General features: G+C 40.6%; 1 protein-coding gene across 1 annotated transcript in view; it reads left to right on the plus strand.

The window, feature by feature from the left end:
• The window catches only part of sardh (sarcosine dehydrogenase), a 126,730-nt gene that overhangs the window by 30,640 nt on the left and 76,238 nt on the right, over positions 1-19,852 (plus strand). The window contains exons 10-12 of the mRNA XM_036977676.1: positions 7,192-7,278; positions 13,965-14,055; positions 14,127-14,268. Of these exons, the coding sequence (XP_036833571.1) occupies positions 7,192-7,278; positions 13,965-14,055; positions 14,127-14,268 (320 nt within the window). The remainder of the gene's footprint in view (positions 1-7,191; positions 7,279-13,964; positions 14,056-14,126; positions 14,269-19,852) is intronic.

Consider the following 19,852-nt stretch of genomic DNA (forward strand, 5'->3'; position numbering starts at 1 on the left):
ACCACACAGTGTCAAAGTGGAATGATGTTTTTAGGAATTTTCCCACATGAATAACACATGAAATGCTGAAATGTCTTGAGACAATAAGTATTCAACCCCTTTTGTAATGGCAAGCCTACGTAAGTTCAGGAGTCAAAATCTGCTTAACAAGTCAAATCAAATAAAATTTATTTATATAGCCCTTCGTACATCAGCTGATATCTCAAAGTGCTGTACAGAAACCCAGCCTAAAACCCCAAACAAGTCACATAATCAGTTTCGTAGACTCACTCTGTGTGCAATAATGGTGTTTAATAAGATGATTTTGGAATGACTACCTCATCTCTGTGCCCCAGACATGTTGTACAGTTATCTGTAAGGTCCCTTAGTCGAGCAGTGAATTTAAAACACAGATTCAACCACAAAGACGAGGGAGTTTTCCAATGCCTCACAAAGAAGGGCATCTATTGGTAGATGATGATGATGATGATGAAGCAGACATTGAATCTCCCTTTGAGCATGGTGTTGTGTCTTTGGCATCATTAAAGTGAAGACTGTTATTTTATCAAATCAATTCTCTGTAATTATTATTATGTGATTAAACTAATCATGTAATTGTAATTAACTAGGAAGTCGGGGCACCAAGGGAAATCTTCAGATTACGAAGTTATAATTGTCCTGATACAACTCTTCAGATATTTGACTATCTAATCAATTAGTCTTCTAATTAATGAATTATTCTTTACCTCATGTTAATCTCATTCCAAACGTTGTAAATTGTTGGTTATCTGCACGAACCCAGCCTTCACTATGAATCATCCATACATCAATTGTCTTAATCATTTATTTACTAACTAACTAACAAGGAAATGATAGGGGATGTTCCCTAGTGGGCTAAGCCGATATGATGGCTTGGTGGACAAAGGGAAGTGGGTGTGGACTGAGAATGGCGGGAAAGACAAAATGAGTCACCACACAGTTGATAATTATATTCATTGAAATGCTAATCCTTTGCACTCACTCATTCGGGATTAATTGCAATAAATATATATATATTTTCGCCCAGTGTGTCATCGTGATCTCTGTTGGGATCGTCCGTCCTGTTGGAGAGTCAGTTCATCATCGTCTCTCTCTCTGCTTCCGTTGTCTTTCGTTGTTAGAATGGATACTTCAGAGTACCATTCAGAAATGCTCTTATAGTGTAGATGTTGTCTGTCTTCGCATCCCAGGTTGACATAATTTCTAGCTGCAGACTAATAATTAGTATCTAAGATTTGCTCTTATTCTGTCGGGATCGATCGTCTCAGAGTTGAACCATTTCCCGCCGTGTAGCCAATGTGCCACGTGGTATGGTTAGGAATTCCACAACCATTCCAACCTTCGCTTATACTGAGGTTTTTGTGGTCTGAACTCAACCTGCGCCCATCGAGGTACACGTGGTCTGAAGAGGATTTCTTCAGGTGGGTTTTTTATTCATAACAGTAGAAAAGGGTTGTTCCATGATGCCAGATCATTTAGGAGTTCGCCATGTGAAATCCTTTGATCTCGCTGTCTCTTTCTGCATGGCCATGGGGGGAGAGTCTCCTCCAGGAATTTATGACTTGAGATAACAGAACCTGGGTGTAGGAGGGATCATGACAATGATGAAGTTAATAATTACACTTTGGTTGGTTTATCAATGCACCCAGTCACTACAAAGATACAGGTGTCCTTCCTAACTCAGTTGCCGGAGAGGAAGGACACCGCTCAGGGATTTCACTGTAAAACAGACACTGGGAGACACATTCACCTTTCAGCAGGACAATCACCTTAAACACAAAGCCAAATACAGTTAATTCTAAAAGTGTTCAGACCCCTTCACTTTTCCACATTTTGTTACATTACAGCCTTTTTCTTGTGGATTTAAATAAATTATTTTCCTCATCAATCTACACACAGTACCCCATAATGACAAAGTGAAAACAGGTTTTTAGAAATAAAAAAACAAACAAGTACCTTATTTACATACGTATTCAGACCCTTTGCCATGAGACTCAAAATTGAGCTCAGATGCATTTACTTTGATCATCCTTGAGATGTTTCTACAACTTGATTGGAGTCCACCTGTGGTAAATTCAATTGATTGTACATGATTTGGAAAGGTACACACCTGTCTATATAAGGTCCCACAGTTGACAGTGCATGTCAGAGCAAAAACCAAGCCATGAGGTTGAAGAAATTGTCAGTAGAGCTCCGAGACAGGATTGTGTCGAGGCACAGATCTGGGGAAGGGTACCAAAAAGTGTCTGCGGCATTGAAGGTCCCCAAGAACACAGTGGCCTCCATTCTTAAATGGAAGAGGTTTTGAACCACCAAGACTCTTCCTAGAGCTGGCTGCTTGGCCAAACTGCAATCGGGGGAGAAGGGCCTTGGTCAGGGAGGTTACCAAGAACCCGATGGTCACTCTGACAGAGCTCCAGAGTTCCTCTGTGGAGATGGGAGAAACTTCCAGAAGGACAAGAAACTCTGCAGCACTCCACCAATCAGGCCTTTACGGTAAAGTGGCCAGACAGAAGCCACTTACCAGTAAAAGGCACATGACAGCCCTCATGGAGTTTGCCAAAAGGCACCTAAATGACTCTCAGACCATGAGAAACAAGATTCTCCGGTCTGATGAAACGAAGATTGAACTCTTTGGCCTGAATGCCAAGTGTCACATCTGGAGGAAACCTGGTACCACTCATCACCTGGCCAATATTATCCCTACGGTGAAGCATGGTGGTGGCAGCATCATGCTGTTGGGATATTTTTCAGCGGCAGGTACTGGGAGACTAGTCAGGATCAAGGGAAAGGTGAATGGAGCAAAGCACAGAGAGCTCTTTGTGCTCAGGTCATCATACTGGGGCAAAGGTTCACCTTTTAACAGGGCAACGACCCTAAGCACACGTCCCAAAGCCACTCCTGCATTGTCTTGGCTAAGTCTCTGAATGTCCTTGAGTGGCCCCACCAGAGCCCGGACTTAAACCTGATTGAACATCTCTGGAGAGACCTGAAAATAGCTGTGCTTGAGAGGATCTGCAGAGAAGAATGGGAGAAACTCCCCAAATACAGGTGTGCCAATCCCACCGTCACACCCAAAAATATTTGAGGCTGTAATTGCTGCCAAGGTGCTTCAACAAAGTACTGAGTAAAGGGTCTGAATACTTATGTAAATGTGATATTTCCATTTTTAAAATATTTTTTAATACATTTGCTAAAAATTATTATGGTGTGTTGTCTAGATTGATGAAGTGTGGGGAAACAATTTAATCAATTTTAGAAGAAGGCTGTACCATAACAAAAAGTGAAGGGGTTTAAATACTTTCCGAATGCGCTGTATACACTGGAGTTACTTACCAAGACGACATTGAATGTTACCGAGTGGCCTAGATCAAGTTTTGACTAAAATCGACTCTGAAGTCTATGGCAAGACTTGAAAGTAACTATCTAGCAATAACAAATAAGTTGACAGCACTCGATAGACTAAATAAATAATCATGTGCAAACGTTTCACAGTCCAGATGTGCAAAGCTCTTAGATTTACCCAGACAGACTCACAGCTGTAATCACTGCAAAGGTGATTTATAATATGTATTTTCTCAGGGGTGTGAATAATTATGTAAACAAGATTTCTGCATGTCATTTTCAATCAATTTGAACAAAAACTACAATTGAATGCATTTAAATCAGGCTGTAACACAACAAAATGTGCATATCTGAAGGCACTGTATTACAATTCAATTAATTACGACACTCCTAAAACACACTTCTTTGCTGTACAACATTCTTTCACACACAATTACCAACACTGACAGACATCAATACTCATTTAATATATAGTCCTTCACAGATGGAGAGATGTGGAAAATATCTTTTATATCATTTAATCCCCCCCTACAGTTTTTAATGATTTGTCTGCGTCCATTCTGTGCTGTGGCAGCCAACCCCAATAGGTCCCCCTTTGTCATATTTGTATTCCTCATCTCTGTGGCCTCTCATTTGGATTAGTGTTGACCTTTTACCGTAGTCTGGTGACTTGGGGCAGACGGTACCTGAACTGATCGAGGTTGGTTTCTCTGAGACTGGAGGATATCACTGCTCCAGGCCCGTTGCCTGTGAGAGGCTTGAGTCTATGTGACTCCAGGGAATACTGTCTGATATAAGAGCTGACAGGTGTGAAACGTTGTGACTTTCTCTCTTGGGAAGAGAGGTGACAGACTGGTAAGAGACTGACTGTCTGGTGGTCTCACCTCTAGTGGTAGACGGGGTCTCCGGGCATGCGCACTCACACTTAAGCTCCCTTGTTGTCTGGATGGTCTGTCGGCTTGTCCCTCGCGCGCTCTGTCTCTCTTTCGCTCCATCCTTCTGTATTTCTGTCAATGGTTGGATTTTAATCGATGGCGACCAGTGTTTAATTAGCGTCTGTTAGAATCATGCTAGTTCGTTAACGGTCATCTGTCTGGTCCTGACTCACTGGAAATGGACATGATGAGAGGATGCCAGCAGATACCCGTAGACTTTGCCATTGCGCTAATGCTAGTTAGCTTTTGTGCTGGACACAGACATTAAAAATGGTATCCACGAGTTCATCTGACTCTGGGGAAGTAGATAATTAAAGGGCCTCCATTGTCAAAATCCCGAAGTATCCCTTTAAATGTTTTTAACGTTTAAACATACACTCCCTCAGTGCACGTCTGTGTTCATGTGCGCTCCTTGTGGACCTCTGCCTTTTTAGACTAACTGATGAGCTTGTGTGCGTGCGTGCGCCATTTTTAATGCGCTTGTGTGTAGTACGTGTGCGTTTTCGACGAGCCTCCTAATGCATGTCCAAAATACAAAATGTATGTTGTGTTTTTAAGACGGCGTGGCTGCTAACTCCCCAGCGAGAGGGTCGTGTATCTCGCCACCACAAAACAAACACAAGCCTGTTATCTCAACTGTGTTTTTGTTTGTTAGTGGCGAATGAATGCCTTTTATAGGCACTTACACGTCTCCCTAGAGAGGCCAGTGTAGATGTGACATCTACCTCCAGACTTGATTTTACAACAGGCATACGTGTTTATTTTTTTCTTAAGGGGTCCAAGTGAAATCTGACCTTGTGGGAAGCCCAAAAAGGACTAGTAGAGCAATGAGTGGGAAAGTCACTGATTTTTGGTAAAGGTACCTTTTTTAGTTTGAGGAGCTGTGCATAAGCTGCGACGCTATTCTGCCTTGTTCTGTTCCGGGAGACTCCCTACTTATTGGAGAGGCGAGCTCTGTGTGCTCTTGTACTTCATTACTCATCCCCCCGTGTGTAATAATGGCAAAGGTGTGTTCCGATCTCCCGTCTCTCTTTCCTTACCCTCTTAACGCTCTCGCTCTCGCTTGATTTGATCCCTCACTCGCGTGATAAGATGGAGCTCGTAGTAGAGTAGCGTTCGGCTCTACTAGCTGAGAGTGGAGAAGACATGTTTATGGGGGTGGTAATACTTCTTTGTAATTAGATGGACAAATGCCTTGTCCTCCGCATTGTGATTGGATTAGACTCTGGAGACTGTAGATATTCACACTGTGGTGACCAGAGCCATACAGTATCAGTCAAAAGTTTGGACACCTACTGTACTCATTCCAGGGTTTTTCTTTATTTTGACTTTTTTCTAGAGGGGAATAGTAGTGAAGACATAAAAACTAACACATAGGGAATCATGTAGTAACCAAAATAAAAATGTTAAACAAATCCAAATATACTTGAAATTCTTCAAATTAGCCACCCTTTGCTTTGACAGTCTTGCACACTCTTGGCATTCTCTCAACCAGCTTCATGAGGTAGTCACCTGGAATGTATTTCAATTAACAGGTGTGCCTTGTTAAAAGTTCATTTGTGAAATTTCTTTCCTCAATGCGTTTGAGCCAATCAGTTGTGTTGTGACAAGGTAGGCATGGCATACAGACGCTTGCCCTATTTGGTAAAAGACCAAGTCCATATTTTGGAAAGAACAGATCAAATAAGCAAAGAGAAACGACCGTCCATCACTTTAAGACATGAAGGTCAGTCAATTGGAAAATGTCAAGAACTTTGAAAGTTTCTTCAAGTGCAGTCGCAAAAACCACCAAGCGCTATGATGAAACTGGCTCTGAGGACCACCATAGGAAAGGAAGACCCAGAGTTACCTCTGCTGCAGAGGATAAGTTCATTAGAGAGTTACCAGCCTCAGAAATTGCAGCTCAAATAAATGTTTCACAGAGTTAAAGTAACAGAAACCTCTCAACATCAACTATTCAGAGTAGACTGCGTGAATCAGGCCTTCATGGTCGAATTGCTGCAAAGAAACCACTACTAAAGGACACCAATAAAAAGAAGAGATTTGCTTGGGCCAAGAAACACGCGCAATGGACATTTGACCGGTGGTCCGACATTTGACCGGTGGAGTCCAAATTTGAGATTTTTGGTTCCAACCACTGTGTCTTTGTTGAGACGCAGAGTAGGTGAACGGATAAGCTCTGCATGTGTGGTTCCCACCGTGAAGCATGGAGGAGGAGGTGTGATGGTGCTTTACTGGGAACACTGTCTGTGATTTATATAGAATTCAAGGCACACTTAACCAGCATGGCTATCACAGCATTCTGCAGCGATACTCCATCCCATTTGGTTTGCACTCAGTGTGACGATAATTCGTTTTTCAACAGGACAATGACCCAACACACATCTAGGCTGTGTAAGGGCTATTTGACCAAGAAGGAGAATGATAGAGTGCTGCATCCGATGACCCAACCTCAAATTGAGATGGTTTGGGATGAGTTGGACCGCAGAGTGAAGGAAAAGCAGCCAACAAGTGCTCAGCATATGTGGGAACTCCTTCAAGACTGTTGGAAAAGCATTCCTCATGAAACTGTTTATGAGAATGCCAAGAGTTTGCAAAGCTGTCATCAAGGCAAAGGGTGACTACTTTGAAGAATCTAAAATATATTTGGATTATTTTAACACTTTTTTTGGTTACTACATGATTCCATATGTGTTATTTCATGGTGTTGGTGTCTTCGCTATTATTCTACAATGAAGAAAATAGTAAAAATAAAGAAAAACCATTGAATGAATAGGTGGGCCCAAATGTTTGACTGGTACTGTATATACATCTCTGTACTGTACATGGCTCTGATGGTGGTTCAGAATGGATGGAATGTTCCCTTAACACTACGTGCATCGTTTTTACCCAGAATCATTCACAGCGGACCACAAGCCCCTGATGGGTGAGGCTCCAGAGGTCAGGGGATTCTTCCTGGGCTGCGGGTTCAACAGTGCAGGTGAGTGACTAATGTTATTTATACATACATACATACATACATACATACATACATACATACATACATACATACATTTAATTGACTGTAATATTATACATACACACAGTCAATTAAATAGAGCAGTGAGTGGCAAAGTAAATCAATTCTAATAAATTCCTTATTAGGCAAACCCGACAGCACAATTTTCTTTTTTTTACAGATACATACATACATACATACATACATACATACATACATACATTTTACGGTTAGATATATACATACATTTTACGGTTAGATATATACATACATTTTACGGTTAGATATATACATACATTTTACGGTTAGATATATACATACATTTTACGGTTAGATATATACATACATTTTACGGTTAGATATATACATACATTTTACGGTTAGATATATACATACATTTTACGGTTAGATATATACATACATTTTACGGATAGATATATACATACATTTTACGGTTAGATATATACATACATTTTACGGATAGATATATACATACATTTTACGGATAGATATATACATACATTTTACGGATAGATAGAAACATACATTTTACGGATAGATATATACATACATTTTACGGATAGATATATACATACATTTTACGGATAGATATATACATACATTTTACGGATAGATATATACATACATTTTACGGATAGATATATACATACATTTTACGGATAGATATATACATACATTTTACGGATAGATATATACATACATTTTACGGATAGATATATACATACATTTTACGGATAGATATATACATACATTTTACGGATAGATAGAAACATACATTTTACGGATAGATATATACATACATTTTACGGATAGATAGAAACATACATTTTACGGATAGATATATACATACATTTTACGGATAGATAGAAACATACATTTTACGGATAGATATATACATACATTTTACGGATAGATATATACATACATTTTACGGATAGATGTATACATACATTTTACGGATAGATGTATACATACATTTTACGGATAGATGTATACATACATTTTACGGATAGATGTATACATACATTTTACGGATAGATATATATACATACATTTTACGGATAGATATATATACATACATTTTACGGTTAGATATATATACATACATTTTACGGATAGATATATATATACATACATTTTACGGATAGATATATACATACATTTTACGGTTAGATATATACATACATTTTACGGATAGATATATACATACATTTTACGGATAGATATATACATACATTTTACGGATAGATATATATACATACATTTTACGGATAGATATATATACATACATTTTACGGACAGATATATATATACATACATTTTACGGATAGATATATACATACATTTTACGGATAGATAGAAACATACATTTTACGGATAGATATATACATACATTTTACGGTTAGATATATACATACATTTTACGGATAGATATATACATACATTTTACGGATAGATATATACATACATTTTACGGATAGATATATACATACATTTTACGGATAGATATATACATACATTTTACGGTTAGATATATACATACATTTTACGGTTAGATATATACATACATTTTACGGATAGATATATACATACATTTTACGGATAGATATATACATACATTTTACGGATAGATATATACATACATTTTACGGATAGATATATACATACATTTTACGGTTAGATATATACATACATTTATACATTTTACGGATAGATATATACATACATTTTACGGATAGATATATACATACATTTTACGGTTAGATATATACATACATTTTACGGATAGATATATACATACATTTATACATTTTACGGATAGATATATACATACATTTTACGGATAGATGTATACATACATTTATACATTTTACGGATAGATATATACATACATTTTACGGATAGATATATACATACATTTTACGGATAGATATATACATACATTTTACGGATAGATATATACATACATTTTACGGATAGATATATACATACATTTTACGGATAGATATATACATACATTTTACGGATAGATATATACATACATTTTACGGTTAGATATATACATACATTTATACATTTTACGGATAGATATATATACATACATTTTACGGATAGATATATACATACATTTATACATTTTACGGATAGATATATACATACATTTTACGGCTAGATATATACATACATTTTACGGATAGATAGAAACATACATAGTGCAGGTGAGTATTGGAGGAACCCAAAAAATATTTCTCTATTTCCGTACAGTCCACAGAAATGTGTCTTTTTGCTTTTAACCCAAAACCCCAGGACACGCACAGACACAGGGGTTGAATGTACATGGTCAGAGGGAGGAATGGATGTTGGTGGGTATATGGGATGTACATGGTCAGAGGGAGGAGTGGATGTTGGTGGGTATATGGGATGTACATGGTCAGAGGAAGGAGTGGATGTTGGTGGGTATATGGGATGTACATGGTCAGAGGGAGGAGTGGATGTTGGTGGGTAAATGGGATGTACATGGTCAGAGGGAGGAGTGGATGTTGGTGGGTATATGGGATGTACATGGTCAGAGGGAGGAGTGGATGTTGGTGGGTATATGGGATGCACATGGTCAGAGGGAGGAGTGGATGTTGGTGGGCATATGGGATGCACATGGTCAGAGGGAGGAGTGGATGTTGGTGGGTATATGGGCTGCACATGGTCAGAGGGAGGAGTGGATGTTGGTGGGTATATGGGATGCACATGGTCAGAGGGAGGAGTGGATGTTGGTGGGTATATGGGATGTACATGTCATGGATGTAGGTTACAGCTGTTTAAACCTTCATGGAACCACCATATGCTTGCCAGCACACGCCAAAACAGACTAACTTATAGTGAACCCAAACTACGTGTACACACACACACACACACACACACACACACACACACACACACACACACACACACACACACACACTCTCTCTCCATCAATGGTTATCTTAAGGCCGCTGTGGTTACAGTGGTGTGTAGAGACATAGGACAGAGTGCAGGGATGAGTGAAGAGAGGCCTGCCTCGCTGCACCACACCGATAGGGGCTGTAACTCTCTCCACTCCCCACGGAGTCCAGAGAGACCACACACACACACACACACACACACACACACACGGGCACTCCTGTCACACTTCAATAGTCCACCCCCCCCCCACACCCTCACATATCAGTGCATCATGGGAGGTTAAACGAACCCTGTTTATGGCAGATCAGGTACTTCCACCACCAGCTACGTTCTCAGTGCTGCTGCCTGCTCTGTTCTGTTTCTCTCCCTCTCCTCTCTCGCTTTCTCTGAGGTAATGCAAAAAATGTCATGCCTCTCCCTTGCGTCCCACTCCTCGCCCTCCTCCTCTCTCTCACACACACACACACACACAGTACCGCTCTGGCTGTGTCTGAATCATTTGCACACTTAACACATAGCATGTGTCCCAAATGACACTGTATTCCCTTTCTAGTGCACTACTTTTGACCAGGGCCCTTAGGGAATTGGGTGCCATTTGGAACGCACAAATGGCCTTTTTGCCCGCTGGCTCAGCTGGGGATTCATATATTTCTATACATCTCACTCACTCACACACACAATAGCCTTCCTTTTACCAGGAGCCTTTTAAAGAGGGGGGAAGATGGAAGTGGGGAGGAGAAAGACTGAGTGGGACAGAGAAATAGACTGGCGGGGACAGAAATAGATTGAGAAGGGAGAGAACAGAAGACAGAGCGTAGCGAGCGGTGTGAAAGACGCTGAACCCGGAGGCAGCAGACGACCGTGGCATAGTGGTTCTCGTGCTCTGTCCTCCTAGTGTTGTGCTGATGTGTCCCTGAATACGTCCCCAACGCTGGGTCACTCCTGCACCCATTACCCTCCATGTGTCACCTTCCTCTTCTCCCCCACAACCGGCTGTAGCTGTGTCACCTTCCCCCTCTCCTCTGTTCTCCATTTTACCTTCCCCCACTCATTTTTAAATTGTCATTTTGTAGACACTTTTATCCAGAACGACTTACGTGAGCAATTAGAGTTAAGTGCGTTTCTGAAGGGCACATTGACAGATATTTCACCCAGTCGGCTCAGGGATTTGAACCTGCCCTTAACCACTAGGCGATCTCCCCCCCCTCTCTTCTCTGTGTCACCTTCCCCCTTTCCCCTCCCTACCAGCTTTTGCAATACCAAATAATCCCCTAAACCCTGCAACCTCTGCACTCGTCGATTTCAGGTGCAATCAATCTGGTAGTAGCTCCACATTGCCCTCTGATAGGCTGGTTTCCCCCATGTTGCCTATACCAATCCAATCCTCTCAGATTTCCACAAGTGTTTTCAGGGGATGATTTGGGATTGGGTCACTGTCTGTGTGTCCCCAAGGCCAGGTCACTAGTTCTGCCCCCCCCCAATAATTCTGATTGGGTTTCACCTTTCCTCTCTCATCTGCACTGATCTCTAATGACAAAGCATCATGACAGGCCAGATGGGAAAGAAAACGTCCTGTCTATGTATATTGGTGCAGATGAAGGAAAGGAGATGGAGGAAGAGAAGTAGACTGGATTAGACGGTAGATTACACACCGAAATTGTTGCAGTTCCACTTCTCATGGTTGGAAGGGTGGAGCGAAACACCAGTCTCAACGTCAACAGTGAAGAGGCGACTCTGGGACGCTGACCTTCTAGGTAGAGTTGCAAAGAAAAAGCCATATCTCAGACTGGCCAATAAAAATGAAATATAAAGATGGGAAAAAGAATAGAGACACTGGACAGAGGAACTCTGCCTAGAAGGTCAGCATCCCGGAGTCGCCGCTTCACTGTTGACATTGAGACTGGTGTTTTGTGGGTACTATTTAATGAAGCTGCCAGTTGAGGACTTGTGAGGCTTCTGTTTCTCAAACTAGACACTCTAATGTGCTTGTCCTCTTGCTCAGTTGTGCCCCGGGGCCTCCCACTCCTTTCTATTCTGGTTAGAGCCAGTTTGCGCTGTTCTGTGAAGGGAGTAGTACACAGCGTTGTACGAGCTCTTTAGTTTCTTGACAATTTCTTGCATGGAATAGCCTTCATTTCTCAGAACAAGAATAGACTGACGAGTTTTAGAAGAAAGTTCTTTGTTTATGGCCATTTTGAGCCTGTAATCAAACTTTCTCTCTCTTCTCCTCTCTGATTCAGATGTTCCTTTGAAAGGAGAACCGAGAACAGTCAGACCCCGTCGCTCGCTTTCGGTCCCCTCCCTCCCTCTCTTTGTGCTAAAGCAGAAGGCTGTGCGGACCTCGTTGGCACCCTCACACCAATATAAACTAGTAACAAACAAAGCTATGCCGCTGCTTCTAACTCAAGTCAATCCGTTTGGCCCCCTTGGGTGTATATGGAGAATTTCAGAGGCAGCACCAAACACTCTCTGAGAGCTGCCAGGTTACTTTACCCAACCCATACCTCTCCAGCTGTCTTAAGAGTTAGCCAACAGCAGTGGTGGGAAAAGTAGCCAATTGTCATACTTGAGTAAAAGTAAAGATGCATTAATAGACAATGACTCAAGTAAACGTTAACGTCACCCAGTAAAATACTACTTGAGTAAAATGATTAGGTTTTTAGATGTATTTTAAGTATCAAAAGTAAATATAATTGTTAAAATGTACGTTATCAAAAGTGAAAGTATAAATCATTTCAAATTCCTTATTAGGCAAACCAGACAGCACAATTTTCTTTTTTTTTAAAACGGAAAGCCAGAGGCTTTAACTCCAACACTTAATTTAAAAACAAAGCATGTGTGTTTCGTGAGTCTGCCAGATCAGAGGCAGTCGGGATGACCAGTGATGTCTTGGTAAGTGTGTGAATTGGACCATTTTCCTGTTCATCTAAGCATTCAAAATGTAACATCATATTGGGTGGCAGGGAAAATGTATGGGGTTAAAAGTACATTATTTTCTTTAGGAATGTGGTGGAGTAAAAGTTGTCAGAAATATAAATATTAATGTACAGAGTTTACAATAAACTACTTGAAGTAGTACGTAGTATTTTGCTGTTCTATGAGTGTCGAGGCATAAAGGACCACATTAGCTCTACAAAGTACTCTGGAAACTCACCCCCGTTAAGTGTCATCTACCCCGCCTTCTCCGGCCCTGTTTGGTTCTGCAGGGGGTCCCAGATTTGTCGGAGAGGGACAGGTGAGGGTTGGAGTTGGACAGGTGGGCAGGATGATGGCGTTAGTTAATTAGCGAGGCTGTGTTGCGAGTGTTTCGCTGAGTCGGTCTTGTCTGTCTGCTAACATGCAAAACGTCCTTCAGAGACACTGCTAGCCGGGCCACCTAGCTAGACTGCTGTGCTATACACACAGCCCCTCTCTCTCGGTCACTCGCTCTCTCTCTCCCCCCTTGCCACATCTCACCCCGTATTCTAATCTACACCATTCTCTCTCTCCTTCCTTCTCCACCTATTCCCATTTCCGATGTCTGTGTTGAGTGATCCTCTACCTCCTTCCCTGTCACCTGGCCCTTTTTTGACGTTACATCTGTGACGTGTGTGTGTGTGTGTGTGTGATACCAGACATGGGAGAGGATATAGTGGGAGATGGAAGCCAACCTATCTAGCTGTCTCTAAGTGCCTGTGATACTGATCTCTCTATCTGTATGTGTGTTGCAGGTATGATGCTGGGAGGAGGCTGTGGCAGGGAGCTAGCCCACTGGATCATCCATGGACGTCCTGAGAAGGACATGTACGGCTATGACATCAGGTATGGACCCACACACCACACACACACACGCGCAGAGAGATGGTTGTCAAAGCTCTCGTTCTCCTCAACAGGCGGTTCCACCACTCCCTGACAGACAACAATAAGTGGATCAGAGAGAGGAGTCATGAGTCCTATGCTAAGAACTACTCTGTAGTGTTCCCCTTTGATGAGCCTCTGGCCTCTCGCAACATGAGGACAGACCCCTTCCACAAGGTATTGCTTGGTCACCACAAGTCATTACTCCCCCTCTTATCCACTTCCTGACTGCCTGGTCTCTTTCTTCTCCAGCTCTTTTCTCACCACACCCCTTTTTCCCTCCCTCCTCCTCTACATTTTCGTCTTTCCTTTTCTGTAATTTGTTCATGTGAAGCTGCAGTCTACCTCTCTCTACCTCTCTCTATCTCTCTCTCTCTACCTCTCTCTCTCTACCTCTCTCTCTCTCTCTCTCTCTCTCTCTCTCTCTACCTCTCTCTCTCTACCTCTCTCTCTCTCTCTACCTCTCTCTCTCTACCTCTCTCTCTCTCTCTACCTCTCTCTCTCTCTACCTCTCTCTCTCTCTACCTCTCTCTCTCTACCTCTCTCTCTCTCTCTACCTCTACCTCTCTCTCTCTCTCTCTCTACCTCTCTCTCTCTCTCTACCTCTCTCTCTCTCTCTCTACCTCTCTCTCTCTCTCTCTCTCTCTACCTCTCTCTCTCTCTCTCTCTCTACCTCTCTCTCTCTCTCTCTCTCTCTACCTCTCTCTCTCTCTCTCTCTCTACCTCTCTCTCTCTCTCTCTCTCTACCTCTCTCTCTCTCTCTCTCTCTACCTCTCTCTCTCTCTCTCTCTCTACCTCTCTCTCTCTCTCTACCTCTCTCTCTCTCTCTCTCTACCTCTCTCTCTCTCTCTCTCTACCTCTCTCTCTCTCTCTCTCTCTACCTCTCTCTCTCTCTCTCTCTCTCTACCTCTCTCTCTCTCTCTCTCTACCTCTCTCTCTCTCTCTCTCTCTCTACCTCTCTCTCTCTCTCTCTCTCTCTACCTCTCTCTCTCTCTCTCTCTCTCTCTCTCTCTCTCTCTACCTCTCTACCTCTCTCTCTCTCTACCTCTCTACCTCTCTACCTCTCTCTCTCTCTCTCTCTCTCTACCTCTCTCTCTCTCTCTCTCTCTACCTCTCTCTCTCTCTCTACCTCTCTCTCTCTCTCTCTCTCTCTCTCTCTCTCTCTCTCTCTCTCTCTCTCCCTCTCTCTCTCTCCCTCTCTCCCTCTCTCCCTCTCTCCCTCTCTCTCTCCCTCTCTCCCTCTCTCCCTCTCTCTCTCTCTCTCTCTCTCTCCCTCTCTCCCTCTCTCCCTCTCTCCCTCTCTCCCTCTCTCCCTCTCTCCCTCTCTCCCTCTCTCCCTCTCTCCCTCTCTCCCTCTCTCCCTCTCTCCCTCTCTCTATCTCTACCTCTCAAATTCAAATTCAAGCTGCTTTATTGGCATGAAAAACATTGTGTCAATATTGTCAAAGCAACAATGTATACAATATACATTGTAACAAAATTGTAAATGATAGCAAATAATAATATAAAATGGTAGTAAATAATAATACAAAATTAAATACAAAAATAATAACAATAAAATGGTAACAGTCAATAGTAGAAATGCAATAAATATAAAATCAAATTATGGAAAATGAAACTATAACTAACTTATAACTAAATAACGGTCATCTTCTTCTTTATATCAGTACTACAACTACAATCATCATTACTACGACTACTACTACCATCACTAAACTGTTATCACTACCATTACCACCCATATTTGTAATGATAAACATTTAATAATTATAGTAATAATAGTAATAATAAGTAAGTTACTGTTTACTATGCAGATGTTATTATTCAGTGTCCCTCAGGCTATGGCAGGAAAATACATATTTGGCTGCAAGAGGAGCCATTGCTCCTTCGCCCATGAGTATTCTTAGTTTTTCCTCTGGGTTCAATTTGTAAAAATTTGGAATATATGTAGTCATTTCTGTGAATAATGAATCTCTTTGTGAGGAATATTTATCACAGTAAAGGAGAAAGTGCATCTCTGTCTCTACCTCCCCTGTCATGCAGTGACCACATACACGCTCCTCTTTGGGTAGCCATGTCTTTTTATGTCTGCCGGTTTCTATTGCCAATCGGTGGTCACTCAGCCTGTACTTGGTAAGGATCTGTCTCTGCTTCGTATCTCTGACAGAGTAGAGATAATCAGCCAATTCATATTCTCTGTTTAGGGTCAGATAGCAATTTAGTCGGCTTTGGGATTTTGTTTCGTTTTTCCAGTATTGTAAATATGATTCCTTTGATTGGTTCATGATTTTGTTTATTGGAATTCTTTCTTTTGAAGCAGTGCTGGTGTCAGCTTGGTTGGTGAGGTCCAACACCATCTGACTGAGAGGGCTCGTTTCTGGGCTCAGCTCTTGGGCTTGAAGTGCTTTAAATTGCAGACTCGAATTTGGACTTGAATTTAGATCTAGCCAAAATTTTAATGATCTTTTCTGTATTTTCATTATTACTGGACAACGGCCCAATTCTGCCCTACAAGCATTAGTTGGTGTATTTCTCTGGACTTGTAGAATTTTCCGACAGAATTCTGCATGTAGGGCTTCAATTGGATGTTTGTCCCACATTTTAAAATCCAGTTTATTGAGTGGCCCCCAAACCTCACTTCCATAAAGTGCTATTGGTAGGATTACACTGTCAAATATTTTAGTCCAAATTCTAATTGGGATGTTGATTTTGAACAATTTCATTTTTATTGCATACATTGCTCTGCGGGCCTTTTCTTTGAGTGCATTCACTGCCATATTAAAGTTTCCCGATGCAGATATGGTCAGACCAAGGTAGGTGTAATTTTTAGTGTGTTCAATTAAGGTGTTGTTCAGGGTGAATTTACATTTGTGTTTCTGACATCTGTTTTTTTTTTTTGGAAAATCATGATTTTAGTTTTTGGGAAATTTACTGCCAGGGCCCAATTATGGCAATATTGCTCCAGAATATTCATGTTTTGTTGAAGACCTTCTTTGGTTGGTGATAGAAGTACCAAGTCATCAGCATATAGAAGGTATTTCACCTCTGTGTCAAATAGTGTGAGTCCTGGGGCTGGAGATTGGTCCAACATGTCTGCTAATTCATTGATATAAATGTTGAAAAGATTTGGACTCAAATTGCAGCCTTGTCTCACACCTCGACATTGTGTGAAAAATTCTGTTCTTTGGTTTTTGATTTTTATTGCACACTTGTTTTCTGTGTACATACATTTTATTAAGTCATACACCTTACCACCAAGCCCACTTTGTAGAATTTTGTAGAATAGCCCTTCATGCCAAATCGAATCAAATGCTTTTTTAAAGTCAATAAAGCAAGCAAAATCTTTTTTTTGGTGGACGTGTTTATTAATTAGTGTGTGTAAGGTGTATATATGGTCAGTAGTGCGATGGTTAGGGAGAAAGCCAATTTGACATTTACTTATTACATTTTTTTCTTGAAGAAAGGTTTGAATTCTTGAATTCAAAATGCTACAGAAAATCTTTCCCAAGTTACTGTTGACGCAAATTCCCCTGTAATTATTGGGGTCTGATTTGTCTCCACTTTTGTGGATAGGGGAGATGAGCCCCTGGTTCCAGACATCAGGGAAGCAGCCAGAAGTTAAAACCATGTTGAACAATTTAAGCACAGCATTTTGCAACTCAGGTGTGCTGTTTTTCAGCATTTCATTTCTGATGTTGTCTACACCACAAGCCTTTTTTGATTTAATAGATTTTAGCTTTTCATTTAGTTCTTGTTGGGTTATTGGGTAATCTAATGGATTTTGGTTGTTTTTAATGACTGATTCCAGGATGTTCAATTTTTCTTTAATTTCTAATTGGTTCTGTTGTAAGTCTTTTTGTGGGATGTTTTTGTATAGATTATCAAAGTAAGTTTTCCAAATTCCTACATCTTGTATGGCTAATTCTTGTGGCTTTGTTGTGCTTAAATTGTTCCACATGTCCCAGAACTGATTTTGGTCAATTGCGTTTTCAATTTCATCAAGCGTCTTGCTGGTATAATTCAATTTCTTGCATTTCAGTGTTTGTTTATACTGTTTCAGAGCTTCAAAGTATTCATATCGTAGCTCTGGGTTGTTTTGCTGCTTATGTTTTTTGTTTGACATTTGTCTTAGGTGTTTTCTAATTGTTTTACATTCATTATCAAACCATTTGTCAGAAACATTTTGATTTTTGCTTCTGATGTTGCATTGCTTTGGTTTTCTCAAATTTGCTTTCGATGCTGCTTTTTGGAATATGCAGTTGATGTTTTGGGTAGCTGAATTGACACCATCTTTATTGTTTTGGTACTGTGAGTTATTGAAAAACTGTATAGAGTTCATCATTTCATTTGAGTTCAATGTTTCAATGAACTGCACTGTTTGGAGCCCATCTGTACAATTGGTTTATGTTGTAAAGTTTATTGGGCTGTTTTTTTGAATGAATATTGCCAGTTAATTTCTTCAGAAACACGTTGATCTGACTGTGATCTGACAATGGTGTCTGTGGTCTGACAGTGAATGCACTAATGGAGGAGGGGTCAATGTCAGTGATGGCATAATCGACTACACTTGTCCCAAGAGCTGAGCAGTAAGTAAACTGACCTAAAGAGTCCCCTCTGATTCTACCATTAAGCATGTACAGGCCTAAGGCTCGACAGAGATGTACTAACTCTTTTCCATTTTTGTTCAGTATTTGGTCAGGACTGTTTCTATTATTTATAATAGGGCTACTGTACAAGGAGGGGTGTCCAAATATGTGGTGGTTATCTCCCGCATCAGTGTAGTCAGGCTCAGAACCTGTTCTTGCATTGAAATCTCCACAAAGAAGCACTTTACCCTGCACCTGAAATGTAATGATTTCTGTCTGGAGATTGTCAAAAAACTGATCATCATAATATGATGAATCTGAAGGAGGAGCATAAGCTGCACATATGTATACATCATTGTCACAATAGATTGTACCTTTGTTAAGTTTTAGCCAAATGTGAGTGGTACCTTTTTTAATTTCATTCAGTGCTAAGTCCTGCTTATGCCAAATGATGATTCCACCTGAGTCTCGGCCCCGTTTAACATGTTTATGTTTGATTGATGGTAGTAAACTTTCTCTATAGCCTGAGGGACACTGAGTATCTATGTCTCCACGACACCATGTTTCCAGTAGGATTATGATGTCCTGTCCCTTGATTTTTTTATTTTTATTTTACCTTTATTTAACCAGGCAAGTCAGTTAAGAACAAATTCTTATTTTCAATGACGGCCTGGGAACAGTGGGTTAACTGCCTGTTCAGGGGCAGAACGACAGATTTGTACCTTGTCAGCTCGGGGGTTTGAACTCACAACCTTCCGGTTACTAGTCCAACGCTCTAACCACTAGGCTACCCTGCCGCCCTTGATGTTTTTAATCAATTCTGGATTTGTTGTTTTATAACCAAAATGTGAAGAGTATAGGCCCTGGATATTCCAAGAGCTGATAGTTAATGATCTCATTTATAATAAGTGATATTCACTGGTTTGAGTAAAGTACATCGAAAAAAAAAAGAAAAAAAAAATACTTATATATACACATACCTACATATATACATACACATATATATTAATATATATATATATATACACATATACACACGCGCGCACACACACACACACCATTACATATAATAATAATTATAATACCGGTGTCAATACATTTAGGAATATTTGTAAACAAATTAATAAGAATGGAATAAGATTGCACTGTACTTATTTTATGTGCAATCTGCAACC

The sequence above is a fragment of the Oncorhynchus mykiss genome, chromosome 5 (assembly GCF_013265735.2).
Source record: "Oncorhynchus mykiss isolate Arlee chromosome 5, USDA_OmykA_1.1, whole genome shotgun sequence".
Taxonomy (NCBI): Eukaryota; Metazoa; Chordata; class Actinopteri; order Salmoniformes; family Salmonidae; genus Oncorhynchus; species Oncorhynchus mykiss.